General features: G+C 50.5%; 1 protein-coding gene across 2 annotated transcripts in view; it reads left to right on the plus strand.

The window, feature by feature from the left end:
* Window positions 1-10,814, plus strand: part of POLQ (DNA polymerase theta) — a 154,788-nt gene extending 143,974 nt beyond the window's left edge. For both annotated transcript variants that reach the window (XM_040339189.1, XM_040339188.1), the window contains 2 exons: window positions 2,180-2,289; window positions 10,427-10,814. In XM_040339189.1, coding sequence (XP_040195123.1) covers window positions 2,180-2,289; window positions 10,427-10,540 — 224 coding nt within the window. In that variant the 3' untranslated portion in view covers window positions 10,541-10,814. The remainder of the gene's footprint in view (window positions 1-2,179; window positions 2,290-10,426) is intronic.
* The last annotated feature ends 9,451 nt before the right edge of the window (window positions 10,815-20,265 follow it).

Here is a 20,265-nt window from a genome sequence, read left to right on the forward strand (position 1 = left end):
GTGGAGGGGGGAGAGAAGCGGCTGCCCAGAGTAAAAATAAACTTTTAGATGGCAGTGCAGAATCCAGTTGCCATGGGTAACTGCTGCAGCTTTCTTTTCCAAAGTTTTCATGTTTCAACTGCCACGAAATTGGAATACCATCTGTGGGAATCCGAGATAGTTTTATAAAATGATCTCAGGGGCTATTCTGCTTGATTGTCAGCCTGTAAAAAGTCATTTTGCCTCGTCCTGTGGGGGACGTCCTGTGCGGGAACATCCCCCTTCTCAGCACAAACCCTTGCCTTAACCTCCCCTTTTCCAGCACAAATCCTCCCCCACCTCCCCCTTTTAGCATAAACTACATCTCTCGGCACAAATCCTCCCCCATCACAAATCCTCCATCATCTCCCCCTTCCAGCATAAATCCTCATGAAAAAAAATCCCCCCCTCATCTCAAACCTGTGCCTCCTTCTCTCCCCTCCCAGTACACCCCCCCCAGCTCTTTCTCCTGTTCTGTAAGAGTAGTCTCCTATGCTGGGACTTGTAGTGCCCTCTGGGGGGCTGAGATATTGTAGTCTCCTATGCTGGGACTTGTAGTGCACTCCAGGGGGGCTGAGATATGGCAGCCTCCTATGCTGGGACTTGTAGTGCACTCCGGGGGGCTGACATATGGCAGCCTCCTATGCTGGGACTTGTAGTGCACACCGGGAGGGTGAGATATGGCAGCCTCCTATGCTGGGACTTGTAGTGCACTTAAGGGGGGCTGAGATATGGCAGCCTCCTATGCTGGGACTTGTAGTGCACTCCGGGGGGGTGAGATATGGCAGCCTCCTATGCTGGGACTTGTAGTGCACTCCGGGGGGCTGAGATATGGCAGCCTCCTATGCTGGGACTTGTAGTGCACTCTGGGGGGCTGAGATATGGCAGCCTCCTATGCTGGGACTTGTAGTGCACTCCGGGGGGCTGACATATGGCAGCCTCCTATGCTGGGACTTGTAGTGCACTCTGGGGGGCTGAGATATGGCAGTCTCCTATGCTGGGACTTGTAGTGCACTCCGGGGGGCTGAGATATGGCAGCCTCCTATGCTGGGACTTGTAGTGCACTCCGGGGGGCTGAGATATGGCAGCCTCCTATGCTGGGACTTGTAGTGCACTCCGGGGGGGCTGAGATATGGCAGCCTCCTATGCTGGGACTTGTAGTGCCCTATACTACAGGGGATGGAAGAATGGCAGCCCACGCTGCTGGGATTTGTAGTGCTTTCAGTGGCGGAATGAGGATTCCTCAGTCCCCCCACAGTCTAAGGCACTACAAGTCTCAGCATAGGAGGCTGCCATATGTCAGCCCCCCCCCCCCCCCCCAGAGTGCACTGCAGGTCCCGGCATAGAAGGATGCCATATCTCAGCCCCCACAGTGCACTACAAGTCCCAGCAAAAACGGGGCACTACAAGTCCCAGCAAAAACGGGCTGCCACCAGTCCTCCAAACACAGCACAATGAGACTGCACAGCCTTCCACCCCCTCCCATACACTCACTCCTTGGCTGCCATACACGCGGGCTCCCCACTCTCCCCTTACAACGGTGTCCTCCTACCTGAGTCTGGGTGGATGTCACGCTGCATGGTGTTAGCTGCAAGGCTGCAGCTAACTCTGCACTGGTCAGGCACCTCAGAGGCTGTATGTAAGCCGGAAGGAGGCCGCGGGAGCCGGGAGGACAGGTGGGGGGATGTTTTTGTGCAGGGGGTGACGCCGCCCCCCCCCCGCAAAGTGCCGCCCTAGGCCTGGGCCAGAATACAGCCCTGCATGTACTGGCTTAAGCAGGGGGACACGTCTGGCACCGCAGGATCTGAGTCCCCGGCGGCGTAGGGTGTGTTACTGATGGTAGCCTTTGTTACGTTGGTCCCAGCTCTCTGCAGGTCATTCACTAGGCCCCCCCGTGTGGTTCTGGGATTTATGCTCACGGTTCTCGTGATCATTTTGACCCCAAGGGTGAGGATCTTGTGTGGAGCCCCAGATCGAGGGAGATTGACAATTACAGGGGGGGGGAGAACTTGCACCATTGGTGGGGACTAAATACTTTTTTGCCCCCCTGTAGTATTCTGATGTATTACACTTCTCACACCTATTTTTCTGTTTGATCTGCCAGCTCTTCTTGCAATTGTTGTGTAATAGTCCCTTATATTGTGTGTATATATATATACAGAGCGATCGGAGAGGAGAGGGAATTCCTCGCCTCCATCCCGCGGGGCGTTCTTCATCCTGCAGCTTCACGACGAGCTCCTGTATGAAGTGGCCGAGGATGATGTCATTCAGGTAAGTGTCTTCTATATCTGTACAGCAATAATTATATCGGTGGCATAGGCGTGCGCAGCCTATTGTATTAGGGTGTGCACCCCAAAGCTCAAACACACACTATCGATCACTCGCCACGTTCATTCAGAAAGGGGCTGATAAATACATATTTACTGGCCCCTTCCCTCACTCATCCTAAAGCATCTCCGTAGCAGAGGAGAGAAGGGAAGCCGAAAGGTGCTGCAGAGGGAAGGAGTGGGGAGCCAGTGTGGTAGGGGGAGTCTGTGCTGCACAGAATGATTAGAGTGTGCCTGGGCACACCCGGCACACCCTGTGCGCACGCCTATGATCGGTGGAAATTCCTCTGAGGGCCTGGGCACACCCTGTGCGCACGCCTATGATCGGTGGAAATTCCTCTGAGGGCCTGGGCACACCCTGTGCGCACGCCTATGATCGGTGGATTTCTCTGAGTGCCTGGGCACACCCTGTGCGCACGCCTATGATCGGTGGATTTCTCTGAGTGCCTGGGCACACCCTGTGTGCACGCCTATGATCGGTGGAAATTCCTCTGAGGGCCTGGGCACACCCTGTGCGCACGCCTATGATCGGTGGAAATTCCTCTGAGGGCCTGGGCACACCCTGTGCGCACGCCTATGATCGGTGGATTTCTCTGAGTGCCTGGGCACACCCTGTGCGCACGCCTATGATCGGTGGAAATTTCTCTGAGGTGTGCCACATCCGAATTGACTAAACAGAGAAAGAATATCCCCACAGTGTACTCTTAAGGCAGTGAGATTTTTTTTTTTGTATAGAAAAAACATATTTTCTTTATCGTACATCACGGGACACAGAGCGGCATTCATTACTATATGGGTTATATGGAGTACCTTCAGGTGATGGACACTGGCAATCTCAAAAACAGGAAGTGCCCCTCCCTATATAACCCCCTCCCATAGGAGGAGTACCTCAGTTTTTACGCCAGTGTCTTAGGTGTTGGTCATGGTTTAGCTTTGCCTCCACATCCTTGGGATTAAGGTGGGCTAACCGGTTCTGTCCAAAGGCCTCAGTGCTAAAGTGGTCAGTAACCGGACCCCAAACCATTGGGGTATAGCCCATAATGCTTTCTGTCCAGAGAGCTGGACTCTGGGCCCAGAACTTAGAAACCTTTGGGGGCCTAATGTTTCTGTTGCCAGAGTGCTATATGGGCCCAGGACAGTGGATCCTTCATAGGAACCCAGGGCCTGAAGGTCTAGACGCCCCACGGAGATGGGGGAAGATTGGACCTCTTGCTGTGCAAAGTCCTGCGGCATGGAGCAGGTAAGTGAAGGGGAAACTTGCGGAACTTGGTTCGCAGCAGGTTTTTTCTGGGGGAAGGTCACAGTGGGACATGCCTATGGTTTATGCGCTGCATCTGGCAAGGTGAGTCACATATCTTAGGATAGGATGACTCTGTATGTATATATTCCCCATAATCGGGACCTCCCTGGTAGTATTGCAACTGGTGCTAGAAAGCATTGAAAAAGGGCCTGTGTGTATAGTGACAATTCTCTCTAAGAGAAGCCCCTGGGAATCTACTGAGGTTTCTTATGTAAAAGGGAGTGAATGCTCCTACCTGCAAGCCTGCTCAGAGAGGTCCAGGCGGTTGCTGCAGGAAAAAATGCCGCTCTGTGGATCCTGGCCTGGACGGCAGGATCAGCCTCTGACCTCCTCGTGTGGTCCCCCCCCCCCCTCCACGCGCGCGCGCGTCCCCGTGATATGGGCGCAATTTCGCGCCGTTTTCTGACAGGGGAAGGGCGGGCCTGTAGGTAAAAGGAAGGGGCGGCCCTTCCAAAAAGTTCCCAGCTCAGTGAAGTGTTGGAACTGAGAGAGGAAGGACCAGAGCGGCAGAGTGGGGCGCCGAGGACACACAGTGGCCAAAGAAGAGTATTACAGTCTTCAAAAAGACTGTCTTTTACCCTAGAGATAGGGTTTCTTTTTCAGCAGTTTTTTTTGGCAAATACTACTAAAGGGGGACAGAATGTTTTTTCTTTCTTTGGTTTAAAAAAAAAAAAAAAAAACCAAATTAATAAGGAAGGCATTTTTTTCCCCAGAAAGGTTTTTGGGCAACAACTATTTATTTTCCCAAACATCGTTAAGTAGCGGGCGTACCTCGGTATTGTACCATGGCATCTGGTTCAGAGGGTACAAGAGGTGGGGATTCCCCCAGAGGGTCTGAGGTCTCGGACAAAGTCATACCGCTACTTTCCCCAGAGGGGGCCTTGGTGGGACCATCGAGATCTGGGGCTGGAGCTGGCACGGGTCAGTCCAACCCTAGGGTGGTCACGGACAGATCGAGGATCCGGGTACGGAGGAGTCTGGCGCAGCCTCCCAAAGGGAGAGCTGGTGGGTTCAAGTTTTAACAGACTTGGTCCATAGGACGTTCAACTTGCCAGTACCAGATCTCCAAGTATCAACGGTCTCAGCTTTGGGCTCACTAAGAGCGCCTCAAACCAATGCGGTTTTTCCGATCCATCCTCTACTAGAGGAAGTTATGTTCCAAGATTGGGCCAAGCCAGATAGAATCTTTGTACCGCCAAAAAGATTCTCTGCCTTATATCCTATGGAAGAGAAATTTTCCAAGAGATGGGCAGCCCCGGCTGTAGACGCAGCCATCTCATGTGTTAACAAATCTTAACATGCCCTGTAGAAAACATACAGGTGTTCAAGGATCCGGTTGATAAACGCTTGGAAACGCTACTTAAAACCTCCTTCACTACTGCAAGGGCAGTAGTGCAGCCAGCTGTGGCTGCAATTGGGGTTGCACAAGCATTATCGGATCAAGCTAAGCAGATGCTTAAACTTATTCCTGCCCAGCAGGCAGAAGAATTTTCGGACGTCCCTAGGGCCATACGCTTTACGGTAGATGCGATTAAGGATTCTATCCAGCAAGCGTCACGTTTATCGTTATCCCTTATCCATATGAGAAGACTCTTATGGTTAAAGAGCTGGGAGGCAGAGCCCCCATGCAAGAAGCTCCTGGTAGGGTTCCCCTTCCATGGAGGACGACTCTTCAGAGAAGACCTGGACAAATACATCCAGACCATTTCAAGCGGAAAAAGTACTCTTTTGCCCACCAAGAAGAAGTTCGGGGGCCTGCGTTTAAACGACAGTACTCCCCTGGGCAGGGGCCTTCCAATACCAAACAGTATCGACGGCCTCCTGCAAGATCAAATTTTAACAAGTCGCAGGGACAGGCCGTCGCAGGCAAGAAGCAGTGGTTTCGCAAGCCAGCAAAGCCAGCCCCCAAGCCGGCCTTATGAAGGGGCGCCCCCACCCTCGAAGGTGGGGGGAAGACTGCGTCTCTTTGCAGAGGTTTGGGAGGCCAGCATTCCCGACAGATGGGTACGGTCTTCCGTGGCTACAGGCTACAAACTAGACTTCCTAAAGTTTCCTCCTCCTCATTTTCAGGAGTCAAGAGTACCAAACGATCCGAAGAAGGGAGCCGCATTAATAGCGGCATTGAATCATCTACTCTCTCAGGAGGTAATAGTAGAGGTACCAGTCCAAGAACAGGGGCTAGGTTTCTACTCCAACCTATTCATCATCCCAAAGCCCAACGGCGATGTCAGGCCAATTTTGGACTTAAAAATGGTGAATGCATACCTAAAGGTCCGCTCATTTCGGATGGAATCCGTGCGGTCAGCAGTTGCCGCACTTCAGAAGGACGATTTTATGGCATCCATAGACATAAAGGATGCTTACCTTCATGTTCCAGTTTACCAGCCACATCAAAGATTTCTACGCTTCTCGGTGGCTCTACGTCATTTCCAATTCGTGGCGCTTCCCTTCGGGTTGGCTACGGCCCCCCGGGTGTTTACGAAGGTCCTAGCTCCAATCCTAGCCAATCTAAGGATCCAAGGGGTCACGATCCTAGCATACCTGGACGACCTCCTAGTCATAGATCACTCGTCTCCTGGCTTGGAACGAACAGTGGCCCTCACAGTTCAGTACCTCGAGAGGTTCGGCTGGGTCCTAAATCGAGAAAAATCAGCATTCCAGCCCACAAGGCAGTTGGAATATCTCGGCATGAGATTAGACACAGAACAACAGAGGGTGTTTCTGCCTCTGATAAAAGTCAAAGCCATCAAGGAATTAATCCTACTGGTTCTAATCAAGAAGGAACCAACTGTTCGCCTATGTATGCGGTTACTAGGCAAGATGGTGGCCACATTCGAGGCGGTACCGTACGCCCAGAGCCACACTCGCATCCTGCAGGCAGCCATCCTGTCAGCATGGAGCAGGAGGCCACAGGCCTTGGATATCCCTTTGCCGCTCTCATCAAGAGTCCGACAAAGTCTGTGTTGGTGGTTAGACCCTCAGAATCTACTGAAGGGGAAGTCTTTCAGCCCAGTGGCTTGGAAGATAGTAACCACAGACTCCAGCCTGACAGGCTGGGGAGCAATTTTGGATGGTTGCACTCGCCAAGGCACTTGGGCAAAGCCAGAGAAGCAGTTGCCCATCAACATCTTGGAGCTCAGAGCTGCTCGACTAGCCCTCAGGGCTTGGACGTCCAAGTTGCAGGGGTTCCCGGTGAGAATTCAATCGGACAATGCCACGGCAGTGGCATACATAAATCACCAAGGGGGAACCAAGAGTCAAGCCGCTCAGAGAGAGGTGAGCTTGATTCTCCTATGGGCAGAAGCTCATGTGCCCTGCATATCGGCAATATTCATTCCAGGAGTGGACAACCTTCAGGCGGACTTTTTAAGTCGCCAGACTCTGTTGCCGGGGGAATGGTCTCTACATCCACAGGTCTTTCAGACACTCTGCCAGAGATGGGGAGTGCCGGACGTGGACGTCATGGCATCAAGACTCAACAAGAAGCTAGACAGGTTCATATCCCGCTCAAGGGATCCGATGGCCTGCGGAACCGATGCGCTGGTTTGCCCTTGGCATCAGTTCAAACTTCTTTATGCTTTTCCCCCGCTCCAGTTACTACCCCGCCTGCTGCGCAGGATCAGGGTGGAGCACATACCAGTCATCCTGGTAGCTCCATCATGGCCCAGAAGGGCATGGTATTCACTAATCCTGAAGATGGTAGTGGGAGACCCTTGGACTCTTCCTCTACGGCCAGACCTGCTATCGCAAGGTCCGATCCTCCACCCTGCCTTACGGCATCTAAATTTGACGGCCTGGAAGCTGAATCCCTGATTCTCAGGGGTAGAGGTCTGTCTCAGAAGGTAATCTCTACCCTAATCAGAGCCAGGAAACCGGTCTCTAGGGTGATTTATTACAGGGTCTGGAAGGCCTATGTAGGCTGGTGTGAGTCCAAGCGATGGTTTTCTCGTAAGTTTACCATCGATAGAGTATTGAGTTTTCTCCAGCTAGGAGTGGATAAAGGACTGGCATTAAGCACTATCAAGGGACAGATTTCAGCTTTGTCAGTGTGGTTTCAGCGGCCGCTGGCCACCCACTCGCTAGTTAAGACCTTCATTCAAGGGGTCTTACGTATTAATCCTCCAGTTAAATCCCCGCTTTGCCCGTGGGATTTAAATCTTGTTCTGTCAAGTTTACAGAAACAACCTTTTGAGCCGTTGGCTGAAATTCCTTTGGTTTTACTGACAAGGAAGTTAGTATTTTTGGTCGCCATAGTTTCCGCCAGAAGAGTATCGGAACTGGCAGCCTTATCCTGTAAGGAACCATATCTTATTTTACATAAGGACAAGGTCGTTCTCCGCCCTCATCCTTCCTTCCTACCAAAGGTTATATCCAGTTTTCAAACCAGGATTTGGTATTACCATCCTTCTTTCCTAAACCTACTTCCAGAAAGGAAGGGTTGCTGCATACCTTGGATATTGTCAGGGCCATGAAGGCCTATCTTAAAGCTACAGAGAAGATTCGGAAAACAGATGTGTTGTTCATTTTACCGGATGGGCCCAAGAAGGGGCAGGCAGCTGCAAAATCCGCCATCTCGAGGTGGATTAAACAGTTAATCACTCAGGCCTACGGCTTGAAGGGGTTGCCTCCTCCGTTTATCATTAAAGGCTCATTCTACTAGGGCCATGGGCGCCTCCTGGGCAGCACACCACCAGAACTCTATGGCTCAAGTTTGCAAGGCGGCAACCTGGTCTTCTGTCCACACGTTTACAAGGTTTTACCAGTTGGACGTAAGAAGGAATACTGATACAGCCTTTGGGCAGGCAGTGCTGCAGGCTGCAGTTTGAGACCCTCGGATTCCGGGGGCTCCCTTTTGAGTTAAATTTAAAATTATTTTTTCTCAACTAAGTTGGATTTATTATGATTTGAGTATATCTCTAAATTAAATCCTTTTGTCTTGGGAAGATGTTCTCCCTCCCCTCATTGTAAGCATTGCTTTGGGACATCCCACATAGTAATGAATATGCCGCTCTGTGTCCCGTGATGTACGATAAAAAAAAAGGGATTTTTAATACAGCTTACCTGTAAAATCTTTTTCTTGGAGTACATCACGGGACACAGAGCTCCCACCCCTCTTATGGGGACCATTTTGGGAGGCATACTGCTTGCTACAAAACTGAGGTACTCCTCCTATGGGAGGGGGTTATATAGGGAGGGGCATTTCCTGTTTGAGATTGCCAGTGTCCATCACCTGAAGGTACTCCATATAACCCACATAGTAATGAATGCCGCTCTGTGTCCCGTGATGTACTCCAAGAAAAAGATTTTACAGGTAAGCTGTATTAAAAATCTCTTTTTTTATTTATTTTTTACATTGTAATAAAAAAAAGTCTATACAAACATAATCTCAGTGCCACTTAGGAGATATTCTGAGATTTTTTTGTATAGATTTTTTTTTTTTTTTAAACCGCTTCCATACCGGGCATTTTCACCCTCTTCCTGCCCATACCAATTTTTAGTTTTTCAGCGCTGTCGCACTTTGAATGACAATTGCGCGGTCGTGCAACGTGGCTCCCAAACAAAATTGGCGTCCTTTTTCCCCCACAAATAGAGCTTTCTTTTGGTGGTATTTGATCACCTCTGCGGTTTTTATTTTTTTGCGCTATAAACAAAAGAAGAGCGACAATTTTGAGAAAAAAAAACACTCTTTTTTAATTTTTAATTTAATAAATATCATAATTTGAAAAAAAAAATATATATATATTTTTCCTCAGTTTAGACCGATACGTATTCTTCTACATATTTTTGGTAAAAAAAATAGCAATAAGCGTATTTGATCGGTTTGCGCAAAAGTTCTAGCGTCTACAAAATAGGGAATAGAATTATGGCATTTTAATTTGTTTTACTAGTAATGGCGGCGATCTGCGATTTTTATTGTGACCGTGACATTGCGGCGGACACATCGGATACTTTTGACACATTTTTGGGACCATTCACATTGGGCATTGGGCTCAGGACCCGGGCACGCGCACCGGGTCCCGGGCAACGCCGCCCGGGAATGCAAGGACGTGACCGTGGGACTCGCGGACCCGATCGCTGCTGGAGTCCCGCAATCAGGCCCCGGAGCTGAAGAACGGGGAGAGGCGAGTGTAAACGCAGCCTCCCAGTTCTTCACTGTGGCGCTGTCATTGATCGTGTGTTCCCTTTTATGGGGAACCACAATCGATGATGTCACACCTACAGCCACACCCCCCTACAGTTAGAAACACATATGAGGTCACACATAACCCCTTCAGCGCCCCCTTGTGGTTAACTCCCAAACTGCAATTGTCATTTTCACAGTAATCAGTGCATTTTTAATGCATTTTTTGCTGTGAAAATGACAATGGTCCCAAAATGGTGTCAAAATTGTCCAAAGTGTCCGCCGTAATGTCGCAGTCACGAAAAAAATCGCTGATCGCCGCCATTAGTAGTAAAAAAAAAAAAAATGCAATAAAACTATCCCCTTTTTTGTAAACGCTATAAATTTTGCGCAAACCAATCGATAAACGCTTATTGCGATTTTTTTTTTTACCAAAAATAGGTAGACGAATACGTATCGGCCTAAACTGAGGGAAAAAAAATGTTTATATATTTTTGGGGGATATTTATTATAGCAAAAAGTAAAAAATATTGCATTTTTTTCAAAATTGTTGCACTGGACACGCATGTAATTGCCCCGTGTGAACGAGGCCACACACACATCTCACATGAATACAGATTTGTGGCCCGTCAAGATAGTGATGTCATCTCTCACCTGCAGGTGGCGCAGATCATTAAGAGTGAGATGGAGAACGCGGTGAAGTTATCGGTCACTCTGAAGGTAAAGGTGAAGTTTGGCCCCAGCTGGGGGGATCTGCAGGACTTCGACCTGTAGGGGGCGCTCTCTCCCGGATTCGGTTACCTGAAGATAAATTGATTGGCTGCTGGACCGCGAAAAGGACATTTATTTTTACAGATGCCAATTTGTGATTTTGCACAGGAGATGTTGGTCTCTGGATACTTGTAGATAGTAATGAAATATTTCTCTATGTGGAATAATATATACTTTTTAAACATTTTTTAAGCTCTGTAGCTCATCCCCGATTGGATGTGATGAATGAATTATTATATATCTATCAGAATACATTAAACGCTGTATATTTTCATAATCTGTGCATCTGGTGCTTCTGTAGTCTCGTCTTTCACCCCCGCTGAAAAGTGCACCTCTTTATTATTGGCCCAGATTCACGTAGAATTGGGAAAATCTGCGGCGGCATAACGTATGACATTTACGTTACGCCGCCGCAAGTTTTACGGGCAAGTGCTTGATTCACAAAGCACTTGCCTGTAAAGTTGCGGCGGCGTAGCGTAAATCCCCCGGCGCAAGCCCGCCTAATTCAAATGATCCGGATAGGGGGCGTGGATCATTTAAATTAGGCCGCGTTCCCGTGCCGAACGTACTGCGCATGCGCGGTCCCTAAAATTTCCCGACGTGCATTGCGCTAAATTGCGATACAGCGACCAGTGCTATAAAAATGCACTGATTACTGTGTAAATGACACTGGCAGGGAAGGGGTTAAACACTAGTGGGTGATCAAGGGGTTAAGTGTGTCCTAGGGAGCGATTCTGACGGTGGGGTGGGCTATCACTGACATGACAGCGATCACTGCTCCCGATGACAGGGATCAGTAGATCTCTGTCATGTCACTAGGCAGAACAGGGAAATGGCTTGTTTACATAGGCATCTCTCTGTTCTGCCTCTCCGTGTCACAATCGCGGGCCGCCGCCGAACATCAAGTTCGCCGCTCCCATGGGCACGGTCACAGAGTACACGGCGGGCGCGTGCCCTCTAGTGGCAAAATTAAAGGGGACATACCTGTACGCCCATTTGCCCACCGCTGCCATTGTGCTGACGTATATCGGCGTGCAGCGGGTCAGCAAGTGGTTAATATATGTACATTACTCCATGTTTTATCCTATATAAATAGCTACAGAAAAATACCCAATAAATTCCGTGAGCTCCTAATTTCCAGTATTGAGCCGATAACACCAATACCATGCAGCGTAGTGTTGTCAGCCCTGGATTCTGGACTACAGAACTCCACTAGTCTAGCCTTAATAATAACATGGTGTGACCAGTTCGGTGTGGAGGTATTCAAGTGGCCTACACGCCGCCCTGACCTCAAACCTACTGAGTTTCTTTGCTCCATAAAGACATGGTGGGACCAATTTGATGTGGAGGAACTCCAGTGGTCTACACAATGCCCTGACCTCAACCCTTCTGTATTTCTTTGCTTCATGAAGACATGGTGGGACCAATAGGATGTAGAGGAATTCCAGTGGTCTACACAAAGCCTTGACCTCATGAAGACATGGTGGGACCAATAGGATGTAGAGGAATTCCAGTGGTCTACACAAAGCTCTGACCTCATGAAGACATGGTGGGACCAGTATGATGTAGAGGAATTGCGGTGGTTCACACAAAGCCCCGACCTCAACCCTACTGAATTTCTTTGCTTCATAAAGACATGGTGGGACCAATTTGATGTGGAGAAACTCCAGTGGTCCATACAGAGCCCTACTGAATTTCTTTGCTTCATGAAGACATGGTGGTTCCTGCACATCAAATTAGTCCCACCATGTCTTTACGAAGCAAAGAAATTCAGTGGGGTTGAGGTCAGGGCTCTCTGTGGACCACTGGAATTCCTTTACATCATATTGGTCCTATCGAGAGCCCTAACCTCAACCCTACTGAATTTCTTTGCTCCATAAATACATGGTGGGACCAATTTGATGTGGAGGAACTCCAGTGGTCTACACAGAGCCCTGACCTCAACCCTACTGAATTTATTGGCTCCATAAAATCATGGTGGGACCAATTTGATGTGGAGGAACTCCAGTGGTCTACACAATGCCCTGACCTCAACCCCCACTGTATTTCTTTGCTTCATGAAGACATGGTGGGACCAATAGGATGTAGAAGAATTCCAGTGGTCTACACAGCCCTAACCTCAACCCTACTGAATTTCTTTGCTCCAAAAAGACATGGTGGGACCAGTATGATGTAGAGGAATTGCGGTGGTCCACACAAAGCCCTGACCTCAACCCTACTGAATTTCTTTGCTTCATGAAGGCATGATGGGACCAATAGGATGTAGAGGAATTCCAGTGGTCTACACACAGCCCTGACCTCAACCCTACTGAATTTCTTTGCTTCATGAAGACATGGTGGGACCAATAGGATGTAGAGGAATTCCGGTGGTTTACACAGAGCCCTGACCTCAACCCTACTGATGAATTGAAATGCGCCCCAGATCTTCTCATCCAACATCAGGTCTTGACCTCATAAATGGGTACAGATTCCCACAGACACCCTCCAAAATCTTGTGGAAAGCCTTTCCAAAAGTGTAGAGGATGTTGTAGCCATAAGGGGGAAAAATTCCATAAATAACGTCCATGGTTTTGTAATGGGATGTCCAGCAAGCTCATATATGTGGTCGGGTGTCCACAGACTTTTGGCCACATGGTATATCTCCAAACATGAAGGGGGCTAAAAAAAACTTGTCTTCGGGTGCGCTGAAGACCAGGTCTACCTTTTACGTTTTCTGGGCTTTAAGGAAACCTTACTCTCATACCTTTAGATTAGGAGAATTAATGCCTGTCCCTCATGCTTTCAATTGCTGAGAAGAAATGGTGGCCACCGAGCAACCGACTCCTGACCTCATCCCATATCGAGCCGTCTCACGCAGGCGGTAATGATGTGATGTGAAGGGGGGGTTAATGGCGACCAGTGAACACAATGTGACAGAGTAGAAGGCGTACAAAGAAGAAGATAAACAGCCGGAGTCCTTCGTACGAGAATAGATGATCACCCTGACCTCGGGGCCTCGTCGTCTCGCAGTACTATCTCTCTCTTCTCTCATTAATTAGCCTCATGCATGTCAAGAGCGATTTTACTGTAAATACCATGAGCGAGATGGAACGGGACGGATGTCACATAATATGGTGACAATGCAGAGGACGCGGACCTCATCACTGTCTGGGTGACATTAATAATGGCAAGCGGCAGCAGGGAGATGACAAGATATAAATAGACTTCCACGTTGTCTTCATCTTCTGGGGAAATTTATCTCGTTAAATCACAATTTTATAATAGACTGAGCAAAAGTGTATGGTTTGAGCATTGGGGTGGGGTGGGCAGGCCCGGATTTCCCACAAGGCCACTGAGGCCAGGCCTTGGGGCGGCAGGGCTCCAAGGGGCGGCAGTGGCATGGAGTCCCCCGACGCCCGGAACATACAGTTCAGGGCGGTAAGTTATGAGGGAATCCACTCGCTCGTTAACAAGTGATTGCGGCGATGTCGCCGAAATCACTTGTAAAATATGTGCTCCCGTCCGTCCTCCCCTCTCACCCCCACATACCTCTCTCTGCTGGCTCTGTCTTCGGGACTCTGTCCTCCCCCCGGCCACCGAGTCTGTCTCCTGTCCCTGCTGCCGATGTACACAGTGAGAGGGGAGAGCTGTGCTCTTCCCATCTCAGCTGTGACAGGAGTTCTAGCACAGTGCTAGGACTCCTGTTTTGGAGGTGACAGGGTCAATAAAGAGAACATGTCACCTCCAATTGCTATCACACAGGAAATTGTTTTCTCCTGTGTGATAGCAAAAAAGTTAAGTGAAAAAATTGATAAATAATAAGAAATAATAATTAAATTAATAAAATAAAAAAGTAAAGAATAAGAAAATGATACAAAAAATTAAGAAAGTAAGCGACAAGCTACAAATAAATAAAAATAAAAAAAGTGAAAAAAGTAAAAAAACAAACAAAACATATTTGATCTAACCGTGATTTGGGGGGGGGGGTTGGTTGGCGGGGAGGGGGTGCATTGTGGAACCTGCCCTTGGGGCGGCAGGGAGAGAAAATCCGGCCCTGGGGGTGGGGTGTGTAGAATAAGGTCCATGGATGTTGGGTTTGAAGGGGTGGAGTTAAACAGGGTTTTCATGGTGGAAAACCCTCCGACATGACTGAATCAAAACAATTCTGCAAAGAAGTGTGGGGCCAAGATTCCATCCACAGCGACGTGTAAGACTCATTGCCAGTAATCGCAAACGCTTGATTACGGTTGTTGCCGCCAAGGGTGGCACAACCAGTTATTAGGTTTAGGGGGGCAATTACTTTTCACAGCTCTGTAGCTTCTTGAAAAGCATACAGGGGTCGGGCAGAATAAATAATCATACACTAATACACTGTAACCTCTCACTGGCTCTATTGGAGAACCCCCGACAGCAGCAGGCATTAGCAAACGATGGCCTTGGGCTTAGGAGGAACCAATGGAGCCCAGGAAACATAATAAAGGCTCAGGCTGCCGACAGTAGGGTGACCAGACGTCCCTGGTTTCCGGGGACAGGCCCCGGATTGAGGACATTGTCCCCTGAGCCCGTCTGTCCCCGGATTCAGGGCCTATCCTGTGCGGGTGCACCGCAAGCTGGGGCTGAGGGGGGGTTGCCCAGGGCCGGCCCAACCATGGGTCCCAGATGGGTGGGGGGGGGTGCGCGCCACCAGATTATACAGAGCGGAGATCTCCCGCTTACTCGGCTGTCAGACCTCTATTATAAAAGGCGGGACTTTGTCTGAGGACAGCGGCTGTGCATGGGAGATCCCTGCTCTGTATAATCCGTCTCCTATCCTCGCTCGCTATGCACTGATGGACACTGAACAGGCTGAGCTGATGGGCACTAAACAGGTTGAGCTGATGTGCACTAAACAGGCAGCATTGCTGGGCACTGAACGGGCTGAGCTGATGGGCACTGAACATGCTGCATTGCTGGGCACTGAACATGCTGCATTGATGGGCACTACATATATGTCCCTGGATTTCATGAAGAAAATCTGGTAACCTTAGTGTGGGGGCCGTCCAACAAACATAGGGTAACATTGGGGGGGGGGGGCATGGACTGAGGGTGTAAGGGTTTGATGTGAAGGGGGTGCAGATACATGGTGAAGGGGGGGGGTGCACAGCAATAATAATGAGGGGGAGGGAATTTGTGAAAGCATAAGATGTGAAATGGGCCTACAGGAAATGAGGGGGGCCACGTGAGGTCCATTGGTGAGAGCAGTATATTGGAGTTGGTGGCTTGTGCAGGCATTGGGTGAGGTGACAATAATATAGGCATGTGCCAGGGTCATAAGAAGATATATATCAAGGGGGGGGGGGTGCTTCGTTCAGACATAAGCTGAGAGATGGGCCTAACAAGTGAGTCTCATTGGTGAGAGCGGTGTTGTAGTTGGGGTGGGGGGGGGACTTGTGCAGGCATTGAGTGAAGGGACGTTATTAATGGCCAAGCAGCAGAGTGATGAGAAGATAGTAAATAGTGATGCCGGAGGGGAAACCTTCCACGTCGTCTTCCTTTTCCCGGAAAATTCATCTCTCTATAACTCGTCATTTTGTATTTGTTTTTTGTGAGTTTCGGGACGATGACGCTGGGATGGAGAAGCACCAAGTGGAGACGAGTTATGAATTCAAGAATCTCCACCAGGATTGGAGCTCGCTGGTCTCGGGAGTGATGGAGAGGAGAAGTTGTACAGTGGGAACACTTACAGTATTCATTGCCTGATGGGACAAAGTGTCTTGTACCAATGCAATGTCGGGCAAGGGTGTCCCACCTTTGAGTTTTGGCTGCCAACACCGAAGTAAGGAGACGGCTGGTTTGCTGGCAAGCTCTTGTCTCCGGCTCATAACACTTACCTGAGGCAGTTACCAACATGAATGCAGGAGAGGGCGAGATACGTCAATATGCCGTCCCTCTGCATTCCTCTTGCCGTTGCCGAGTGTGCCAAGAAAGGGGGGGGGCCCTATCCAACACTGCAGCTGGAGTTACTGGGCTCCTAGGTGCTGATCACTTAAGTGATCATTTTCTTAAATTGTGATTAGGATTATTACAGCACTTAGTATCCCCATTCAGTAGATCCCTAGCTCATTAGTACCCTTGTACAGCAGATCCCTGGCTTAGCAGTACCCCCAGCTCTTGCGATGTCCCACTTAGTTGTACCCCCAGCTCTTGCGATGTCCCACTTAGTTGTACCCCCAGCTCTTGCGATGTCCCACTTAGTTGTACCCCCAGCTCTTGCGATGTCCCACTTAGTTGTACCCCCAGCTCTTGCGATGTCCCACTTAGTTGTACCCCCAGCTCTACTGATCCCCGCTCATTATTGACCCCCCAACTCGGCTGACTCCTGACTTGATAATAACGCCTAGTTCTGCTGAGCCTCCACTCAGTAGCCCCCAGCTCTGCTGATCCCCGCTCATTAGTGACCCCCCAACTCGACTGACTCCTGACTCGGTAGTAACGCCTAGTTCTGCTGAGCCTCCACTCAGTAGCCCCCAGCTCTGCTGATCCCCGCTCATTAGTGACCCCCAACTCGGCTGACTATTGACTCGGTAGTAACACCTAGTTCTGCTGAGCCTCCACTCAGTAGCCCCCAGCTCTGCTGATCCCCGCTCATTAGTGATACCCAACTCGGCTGACTCCTGACTCAATAGTAACGCCTAGTTCTGCTGAGCCTCCACTCAGTAGCCCCCAGCTCTGCTGATCCCCGCTCATTAGTGACCCCCCAACTCGACTGACTCCTGACTCGGTAGTGATGCCTAGTTCTGCTGAGCCTCCACTCAGTAGCCCCCAGCTCTGCTGATCCCCACTCATTAGTGACCCCCAACTCGGCTGACTATTGACTCGGTAGTAACGCCTAGTTCTGCTAAGCCTCCACTCCGTAGCCCCCAGCTTTGCTGATTCTCAACTCAGTAGAAAACTCAAGCTTTGCTGATCCTCTGGTTTGCGGATCCTCCTCTCTCTCCATTCCCTGCTCACCTCCCACTACGTGTGACATCTGCTAGTTTCTCCTGCCCTGGTCATCCAGCTCTGCTGATTCTAGGCCACAAAGTACTTTTTCTCTTTTCAGCCCCTGCTTGCCTCTCGCTATATTGCTCCCATGCTGCACATTCTGTGTGACATCTGCTAGTTTCTCCCGCTCTGGCCCCCCAGCTCTGCTGATTCCCTGCCACTCAGTTCTTTCTCGCTTAAGTCCCTGCCCACCTTCCGCTATATTGCTCCCATGCTGCACATTCTGTGTGACACCTGCTAGTTTCTCCCGCCCTGGTCCCCCAGCTCTGCTGATTCTCCGCTGCTCAGTCCTTCATCTTTCCAGTCCCTGCTCAACTCCCACTATATTGCTCAAATGCTGCACACCACGCGTGACATCTGCTTGTTTCTCCCGCCCTGGTCCCCCAGCTTTGATGATTTTCCGCTAATAAGTCCTTTCTCTCTCTCCAGTCCCTGCTCACCCCCTGCTATAATGCTCCCACGCTGTGCTGCTCACCTTGTGTGACATTTGCTAGTTTCTTTCCGCCCTGGTCCCCCAGCTCCACTGATTCTCTGTCACTCAGTCCTTTTCTCTCTCCAGTCCTTGCTCACCCCCCTGCTATATTGCTCCCATGCTGCACACCACGTGTGACATCTGCTTTTTTCACCCGCCCTGGTCCCCCAGCTCTACTGATTTTTTCGATCACTCAGTCCTTGCTCACCCCCTGCTATATTGCTCCCATGCTGCACTCCAAGTGTGACCTATGCTAGTTTTTCCTGCCCTGGTCATCCAGCTCTGCTGATTCTAGGCCACAAAGTACTTTTTCTCTTTTCAGCCCCTGCTTGCCTCTCGCTATATTGCTCCCATGCTGCACATTCTGTGTGACATCTGCTAGTTTCTCCCGCTCTGGCCCCCCAGCTCTGCTGATTCCCTGCCACTCAGTTCTTTCTCGCTTAAGTCCCTGCTCACCTTCTGCTATATTGCTCCCATGCTGCTCACCAAGTGTGACACCTGCTTGTTTCTCCCGCCCTGGTCCCCCAGCTCTGCTGATTCTCCGCTGCTCAGTCCTTCCTCTCTAGTCCCTGCTCAACCCCGCTATATTGCTACACACCACGTGTGACATCTGCTAGTTTCTCCCGCTCCTGTCCCCCAGCTCTGCTGATTCTCTGCCACTCAGTCCTTTCTCTCTTCAGTCCCTGCTCACCTCCCGCTATAATGCTTCCATGCTGCTCACCCCATGTGACATCTGCTAGTTTCTTTTGCTCGGGTCCCCGGGGTCTCGTGATCCTCCACCGCTCAGTTCTATCTCTCTGGTTCCTGCTCACCTTCCGCTATAGCAGTCCTACGTTGTGCAGCAAGTATGGTGCACGCTAGTTGCTTCGCTCTGGACCCCGCTTACCTTCCTGCTGCTCCACTCTGCACACCGGATGTGATGTCTGCACCAGACGTTTTCCGGATATTTCCACATAAACCGGAAGTGACTACCGATGATTTCTTTCTGGTTCGCTTGTTAGTTTCCCAGTGCATCCTGGGATATCCCATACCTCCATACAGTGGTGTCGCTAGGGTGTGGCTTCTGGGGCGATAGCTTGAGTCTTTGCTGGGGTCCCCAACCACCGGGCCGTGGCCTATCTGCAGCCAGGCCGCAAGCGCCGCTGGCCGCATGACCGAGTCGGAGAGCGGGCAGCCAGAACGGGAGAGCCAGCCGGGGGGCAGCACAGGAGAGCTGGCCAGCAGAGAGATTAAATCTTTCACTGCCCGCCCTCTCTGGGAACCCTAATGTAAGGGCGGCTCTCTGGGGTGCCCTGATGTAAGGCGGGAGGCTCTCTGGGGACCTTTATGTAAGGGGGAGGCTCTCTGGGGACCCTGATGTAAAGGGGAGGCTCTCTGGGGTACCCTGATGTAAGGAAGGGGCTCTTTGGGGACCCTGATGTAAAGGAGAGGCTCTCTGGGGATCCTGATCCCTGATGCAAGGAGAGGCTCTCTGGGGACCCTGATGTAAAGGGGAGGCTCTCTGGGGTACCCTGATGTAAGGAAGGGGCTCTTTGGGGACCCTGATGTAAAGGAGAGGCTCTCTGGGGATCCTGATCCCTGATGCAAGGAGAGGCTCTCTGGGGACCCTGATGTAAAGAAGGGGCTCTCTGGGGACCCTGCTGTAAGAGGGGGTTTTCTGGGGACCCTGATAATGGGGGGAGCTCTCTGGGGACCCTGATGAAAGGGGGAGCTCTCTGGGGACCCCGATGATAGGAATGGTCTCTCTGGGGACCTTTATGTAAGGGGGAGGCTCTCTGGGGACCTTTATGTAAGGGGGAGGCTCTCTGGGGACCCTGATGTAAAGGAGAGGCTCTCTGGGGATCCTGATCCCTGATGCAAGGAGAGGCTCTCTGGGGGCCCTGATGTAAAGGGGAGGCTCTCTAGGGTACCCTGATGTAAGGAAGGGGCTCTTTGGGGACCCTGATGTAAAGGAGAGGCTCTCTGGGGATCCTGATCCCTGATGCAAGGAGAGGCTCTCTGGGGACCCTGATGTAAAGAAGGGGCTCTCTGGGGACCCTGCTGTAAGAGGGGGTTTTCTGGGGACCATGATAATGGGGGGGGGAGCTCTCTGGGGACCCTGATGAAAGGGGGAGCTCTCTTGGGACCCTGATGATAGGAATGGTCTCTCTGGGGACCCTGATGTAAGGCAGGAGGCTCTCTGGGGACCTTTATGTAAGGGGAGGCTCTCTGGGGACCCTGATGTAAAGGAGAGGCTCTCTGGAGTACTCTGATG

Source organism: Rana temporaria, chromosome 2, assembly GCF_905171775.1.
Source record: "Rana temporaria chromosome 2, aRanTem1.1, whole genome shotgun sequence".
Classification (NCBI taxonomy): Eukaryota; Metazoa; Chordata; class Amphibia; order Anura; family Ranidae; genus Rana; species Rana temporaria.